The 7,301-nt window shown below is 56.0% G+C and overlaps 1 protein-coding gene across 1 annotated transcript; it reads left to right on the top strand.

Annotated features, from left to right (window-relative positions):
* The first annotated feature begins 1,844 nt into the window (after positions 1–1,844).
* EVX2 (even-skipped homeobox 2) lies at positions 1,845–5,701 on the top strand. Its single transcript, XM_030915955.1, has 3 exons — positions 1,845–2,457; positions 3,368–3,639; positions 4,979–5,701. The coding sequence occupies exons 1-3, from the start codon at positions 2,031–2,033 to the stop codon at positions 5,699–5,701; spliced, it is 1,422 nt and encodes a 473-aa protein (XP_030771815.1). The 5' UTR covers positions 1,845–2,030.
* Positions 5,702–7,301: the final 1,600 nt, after the last annotated feature.

A 7,301-nucleotide genomic window follows, 5' to 3' on the forward strand; every position in this document is an offset into this window, starting at 1 on the left:
ATACTTCACACCTCGCCTCCCCTTACATTCCTGACGCGCCCCCAACGGGTCTAAGGTTAAAAGGAAAGCGCCAAGAACCATAGGCAAATAGATCTCGAGTTTGCCCCTCCTAACACACCCCAATGTTCTGGGTATGTCGGGAGAAAGGAGAGGAGGGGGTCCTGGTTGGGGTCTGGGTTGACGCTAAATGCGGGGATGCAGGACCGCGCCCAGGGCCCATATTGTCGGGGTCTCTCAGCTGCTTCAGAAGCTCACGGGCGGACCTCCGCGTCCCATCCCCGTCCTCCCTCGCCTCCGCCAGTGTCCGTGAATCTCTCTCCCGTTGGGCCGCTGGCGGGAGGGCACAGTGCTTGGAGGGTCAGGGAAGGTTGGGCGCAACCGCGGGAGATGAGGAACGGCCTTGAGTGAAGATTGATCTTCCTTAAAATGGTTGCCACCGGCGTCATTATGACAATCAAAGTTATCGCCAAGAGGCTCAGCCGCCAAGCCCAGGCCGCAGAGAGCTGCGGTAAGACTGTTCGGCGACTCTCTGAGCCCGGACTCAACGCTGGGAATACCTGTGGCCGCAGGTAAGGGGCTGGGGTTGATGAGGGGAGGAAAGAGAGAAGGAAGAAAAGGGAGGGCAGCAGGGAGGTAGGGGAAGAAGGCTGTCTCCTCTTTCCTCTTTTGACCTCGAAGTCCAGCGCCTTTGCTGCAAATAATTCCATTTGAGGAGTGAGGGGAAAATCTGGCAACGTGAAAGTGGATTCGGAGCGCTCGTATGGCGCTGTAAATCTCCACTGTGTTTAAAGTTAGCTGTCGAATTCTGCTATCAAATCGTTCAGCCTAGTTCGTTTCCCCTCGGGAAAATGCATAGGCGAGAAGGCTATCAGCAGGATTATAAAAGTAAAAAACGGGGGACTTCGAGTTCAGATCTCACTCTGCAAACGGAGTTAGAAAATCAGAGAGGACCTAATGATTTCCGTTTGGAGGCGCCGGCCCAATGCACCTCCGCGGCCACGTAGCAAGAAAGCGCTTTCAAAACTCTAGGATCTCTCTCTCTCTCTCTCTCTCTCTCTCTCTCTTTTTCTCTGTCTCTCTCTCTTTCTCTCTGTCTCTGTCTCTCTCTCTCTCCCTCTCCCCACCCCCGGGGTGGGAGGAGAGCATTCAGGCTGAGGTGAAGAAATAGGGAGGGAGAGAACTCCGGCGTCCTATTTGTTAAATAAAATACATATTTGGTTCTGAAATCCGAAAGATAAGTAATCCAGACAGGAGAGGCGCAAGGTCTTCTCCTTACGCAACTCTTCCTGCATCCTCCCCCTTATCTCCCCCCACTTACGCCCGCAGCTTGTAAATGTTAAAACAAAACGAAAAAAAAAAAAAAAAAAAAAAAAAAAAAAAAAAAAAAAAACCTTCCCGAGGATCTACCCTGGAAAGTCAAACCATTATCTATTATTTAATGCGTATCTGTGTCCAAGGAAAAATGAGGAAGGCGCTGCATGATTAGGACCTAAGGGGCAACCCAGCAAACTGAGAGCGTAATGATGCCCCTAAATGAAGGGGGAAATGTGCCGCGGCGCGCTCTATTAATCAGACTGTCAATTTCACCCCCGAGGCCAAACCCCCGGGCGAGCAGAACTGGCTCCGAGCGGGCAAAGGACCGGAGCCTTCCTCCTCACTTGTCTCTTCTCGCCTCCTACCTGGATCTATTTGTCTGCTCTGAAGCTGCCTTCATTACCCACTGACAGGAGCGTGTATTTATTTGCTTATAAACCTGTTACAATAAATGATTATTCGAACAGCGTCATTCGTACCTTAATGACGAGCGGGCGCTACTTTTTGATGAATGACATCTCGGGCTCGGAAGGATGTATGGGTCATTTTGACCAGTCATTCCCTCGCTCTGGCATCCCACAATTTTTCCGCCTCCCTCCGAAAGAGATAATAATATTTAGAGGCGTTCGCTGGGGCTGAATGAGAATTAGCCCTAGGCGCAGCCTATCATTAGGACGGGACAGCAGGGCCACTGTGACATTTTTAAGAAAGCTGAGATGATGGAAAGAATAAGAAAAGAGATGATTCTGATGGAAAGAGGGCTGCACAGCCCTACAGCCGGCAAGAGATTCTCCAATTTGTCCGACTCGGCTGGCAATGCTGTGCTCGAGGCCCTGGAAAATTCGCAGCACCCGGCTCGCCTCAGCCCGCGCCTGCCGTCTGCCCCCCTGCACGGCGCTCTGGGAGACCTCCCCGCCAAGGGCAAATTCGAAATAGACACTTTGTTCAACCTGCAGCACACGGGCAGCGAAAGCACCGTCTCCTCCGAAATCTCCTCTGCCGCCGAGAGCCGCAAGAAGCCGGGCCATTATTCAGAGGCGGCTGCCGAGGCCGACATGAGCAGCGACGTGGAGGTGGGCTGCTCCGCGCTGCGCTCCCCCGGTGGCCTCGGCACCGCTCAGCTCAAGGAAAACAATGGCAAAGGTAACCGCGCCGGCCGCACCGCGCAATTCAGTCCCATCCTCTTTGCTCCTCCGCGGCCCCTGCCAGCCCTTCCCGGTGCCTTTGCCCCTTTCAGACCCTCCACCAGCAAGCTGCACCGACCTAGCATGGGCGGGGGCGGGACGCATGTCTGGGACAGTGCCCTCCCGTCCTGCTCCTTGAGTTTTCCCGCAAGGCTCAGGCCTGCGGAGCCTGGAACACCAGGCCCGCCCACCCGCCCTCGCTCTTGAGTCCGAGAAAATGTTTCTGCGCTCGTGTCTGAGAGCCCGAGCGAGCCGGTAGACCCTTACTTAGTCAGCAGCCGAGTTGCTTTTGGAAAAGGTACCCTGGGCAACTACTCTGAACTCCGGTGCCTCTGAGCCTTCAGGGCCGAATGGAGGGGGTATTCTTCTGGGTAAGTCGGCGGAAGCCTCCCCGGGCGTCTCTGCTAAAGTCAGCTGGAGAGAGTTGAAAAGTAGATTTCACCCCCTATTGGCTTGGGTTTGAGCTGCTGCTGTCTTGGAACTCTTAAAATATTCGAAACCCTGAAGACTCAATAAAGGTTAGAGGCCGTACAGAAAGCTGCCCTGCGGTCTCCAGACCATGGCAAACCCAGAGCTTCCCAAACTGCGCCCAGAGGTAGGCATTTTCCCTCGGCCACTTTTCCTCCTTAGTTGACAATTTCTAATTATTAAAAAAGAAATCTCCTAATTCCGTTTCTATTATTTGCTTATGAAGGGCTCCCCAAACTTTATTGATTCCATTAACCGCAGCAATTTGTAAGCATGACAGACCCCATCAATTCCGGCAGCGACTCTCCTTCCTGACGGGGCTTCCCCGATCCGAGCGCAGCACCAGCGCGGGGCTGTTGGCCCTACAGCCACTCATGCGCTGTTGGCCGTTTGTTTGCCAGGGTACGCAGAGAGCGGCTCGGCTGCCGGCACCACGACGTCGGCATCGGGCTCAGGCCTTGGAAGCCTGCATGGAGGCAGCGGAGGCAGCGGCGGGGGCGCGGCGCTGGGTGGCTCCGGCTCTGGCGCGGATCAAGTGCGGCGCTACCGTACGGCGTTCACCCGCGAGCAGATCGCGCGCCTGGAGAAGGAGTTCTACCGGGAGAACTATGTGTCGCGGCCCCGCCGGTGCGAGCTGGCCGCGGCGCTCAACCTGCCCGAAACCACCATCAAGGTATCGATTCCAGTGCGTGCCTGCTCTGGCCTCCCCGGGGGCATCTGGGTTGATTGTTTCTTTTTCCCCTTTCCCCTTTCTGGGTGGCTAGATTTAGCTGAAGGTCTGGAAATCCGCCGGGGGTAGTCACAAAAGGAATTGGCTTATTTATTTCTCGGCTACCGAATCCGAACGGTTGTCCCGCCTGACGGATCTAAGAAGGCCCCCGAATGGTCACTTCAATGCTGCAAGCACTTGCCTCTGCTCCATTGTGCCCAACGCCTGGCCAGATGCCCCCTCGCCCATATGCACGGCCCCACTTTCCCCTAGGCGGCAAGCCCAGTTGGTCTTTGTTCCTCAAGCAGGAACCAGAGATGAAACTTTTCATTTGCTCTTGAGCTTGGAGACTTATTTTCCGCATAAATCGTTACATGGAGAAAAAGATACCGTATTTTAAAAATCGATTGGTTTGAGACAGTAGTTTCCTAAACATTTTCCTCTTGGGCAATGAAAAAAGGGCAGCCTCTTGCGGGGAAAAATGCAACGAAATTGTCCTTATTTATATATAACTTTAGGTTATTAATTTTATTATACGTCTGGGAGAGATAGCCGGGAGGTTAGGCGATTTGGTGAGCCCTTCATGGAGCGTTCGACACTGCAGAAAAAGAAAAAAACTCCACAGGGTAGGGGAGGAGTGTGGAAGTCTCCCTGTGGTTTGCACGGGCTTTCTTTAATTTAGAGTTGTGACGAATGATGTCTTTATTAGATAGTGTTGGGAGGGGTGGAAACGTAACCTTCCCCGTTTATGGAGACATTGCTCTACCCACTCATTTAAGGCAAACGATTCCAACAAAATCATCCCTTCAATATCAAAATCGGACCCGTGCCCCTAGGGACAGGTCCTTGCAGTTCTGAGGGCTCAAGACTTCGCGCGGAGACCTCTCAGAAAAGCTGAGCGGCAGCCTCTCTTCAAAGGCTGCCCAGAATCCCTGTGCAAATCCTGGGATTGAGAGAGGGGTGCTCAGCGAGACCGGCACTGGTGGGTGGCAGGAGGGAGAGGAAAGGTTGGGATGGGACAAAAAAGTCGCAGCAAGAAGTAAGGGAGTAAAAGCCTGAGGAGCAGCAGCAACCGGACGCGGGGGAAAGGACCCTCTTCGCTGAGGACGGTGTGCCCACGGCGGTCCACACACGGCCGTTCACACTTTCCTAGCTGCGGGAGCACAGGATACTCGGGGTTGGGCTTGGTCGGAGAGAAGTAGGCCAAGCCATTCAGAGGTCCGGGAGGGGCAGAGGTCCCGGGACAGGAGCAGGGAACACGGGACGCTCCCTAACCCGGGCTGCGGCGCGTCTCTCCCCGCAGGTGTGGTTCCAGAACCGGCGCATGAAGGACAAGCGGCAGCGCCTGGCGATGTCCTGGCCGCACCCAGCAGACCCCAGCTTCTACACCTACATGATGACGCACGCGGCCGCCACCGGAAGCCTGCCCTACCCCTTCCACTCGCACGTGCCGCTGCACTACTACCCGCACGTGGGCGTCACGGCGGCGGCGGCAGCGGCTGCAGCCTCTGGCGCGGCGGCCGCGGCTTCGTCGCCCTTTGCTACTTCCATCCGGCCACTGGACACCTTCCGCGCCCTCTCGCACCCCTACTCTCGGCCGGAACTGCTGTGTAGCTTCCGCCACCCTGGTCTCTACCAGGCTCCCGCGGCCGCCGCAGGGCTCAACAGCGCGGCCTCGGCCGCCGCGGCCGCGGCCGCGGCAGCGGCTGCGGCCTCCTCCGCGGCGGCGGCCGGAGCGCCCCCCAGCGGCGGCTCTGCACCCTGCTCGTGCCTCAGTTGTCACAGCAGTCAGTCGGCGGCAGCAGCCGCGGCAGCAGCTGCCGCAGCCCTGGGCTCCCGGGGTGGCGGTGGCGGCGGTGGTGGCGGGGGCGGCGGGGGCACAGGGGCCGGAGGAGGCTCGGACTTCGGCTGCAGCGCGGCGGCGCCGCGTTCCGAGAGCGGCTTCCTGCCCTACTCGGCCGCGGTGCTTAGTAAGACGGCCATGAGCCCGCCGGACCAGAGGGACGAGGCTCCGCTCACTAGATAACTACGTCGCCACCGCCAGGGGGCCGCGCCCGCCGCTCTGAGTGTGCCCGGGAGTCCCCTGTGAGCCCCCTGAGCCCTCCGCGCGCTGCCCGCTGCTACCGCTGCCGCCAGGGGGCGCCCCGGGGCGCCGGAGGCCGAAGGGAACCTGCCCCGAATTGGGGGAGAAAGAGCAGGCGCAGAAGCCTGGCGGGCATCCCCCTAAATTATTTCTATTTTTGTATTTGCCACCCAGCCGTCTGCCCTTCTCTCTGTTTTCTGGCTCCCAGGACCCACTTGCCACCTCTGTCCTGAGCGCTTGGTTCCCCAAAGACAAACCCCTCGTCCCCTAAGCTAGTTCTGGCTGTGCTCTCTCAGGCCCGGGTTGCTTGGCTGAACCGCGTGGCCCGAAGCAGCGGAGAACCACAACAAAGACAGAGGGGGATGCTGTGCGCTGGTGCTTGGGGGAGGGGGAGGAGTCGCCCAGTAGGTTTCTCGCTGCTGCTGTTTTTCTTCCATCCTTCCTTTTCTTTCAACGAGGGTGGGGGAGGTGGCAAATGTTTCTTCAGCCTGAGCTTGTTAGGGACCCTGCCCGAACGGAGCGGGAGAACGGAGGTCTGAGAAGGCCGGGAGGGCGGATGGAGAGTCTGGGCAGCGGCGGTTGTGTTTGTGAGATTGTTTACTGCGTTCAGGAGCTAGGCGGGTAGGGTGTGGCCGCCTTCCCTGGGAAGGACAAACCGGAGGTGCTGGAAGGGGTGGCCCTTGCGCCGCCTCCTTCTCAGTCCAACACCGTTCTCTCTTTTGGTCTTTGGTTTCAGTGCTGATGGAATGGAAGCATCTTGCATATTTTATGCACAAAGTGATGGCAAAACAGGATGCCACAGCCAGGCCAGGGAAAGGAAAAGAAGGGGTTGGGGGTGGGGGCAAGATTGATAGATCGCTGTAGCATTTGAAGAGGCTTTTTCAGCTCAGTTTTCCAACTACCGGGTTCCACTCGATCTGGGAAATACTTGAATCTCTAGATATATTAGTATTATCCTAAAGCATTTCCTTAGACACTTTTCTAAGTTAGAACTCTCTATGCCCCTCGTCCCCTTCCCTCCTCGCTTTGCTTTTCCTCGGGTGAAATGGTTCTTGGCATATTTCTCACGCATGTCTATTGCGTCTTCGCCTCTGCAAAGCCACCGCTGGGTTGCTGAGACCCGCTCTGCCAACCCAGCTACTGGAGGGGTTTACTTGAACTTGAAGAAAGGTACATCAAAACCCACCAGTGTTAACTGCCACGTCAATTTTGATGCTAATAATGTGCAGATTATGACGAAAATTGCCAATCATGCTCTCTGATGGACCTCCTTTGAATGTGGAATTGGAGAAAAGTTCCCCGCACGGAGACCTGCTGTCAAGTACTAACAACCCGCTAAGGGAAGTCATTAGGAGAGACGGATAAGAGACTCGGTACATAAAACATTGTTCTTGGTGCATAGAATGTATGTTATTTAATGTTATCTCTGTTACCTGAAGTGATTTCGCAGAAGAAAGCCACGTTCTTATCATCTCAATTGCCAATTTCATTTTGGTAACTTGGACGCCCTGGGTAGACTTTTCTCTGTTAAGTTGATATTCCA

This window comes from Rhinopithecus roxellana, chromosome 14, assembly GCF_007565055.1.
Source record: "Rhinopithecus roxellana isolate Shanxi Qingling chromosome 14, ASM756505v1, whole genome shotgun sequence".
NCBI lineage: Eukaryota > Metazoa > Chordata > Mammalia > Primates > Cercopithecidae > Rhinopithecus > Rhinopithecus roxellana.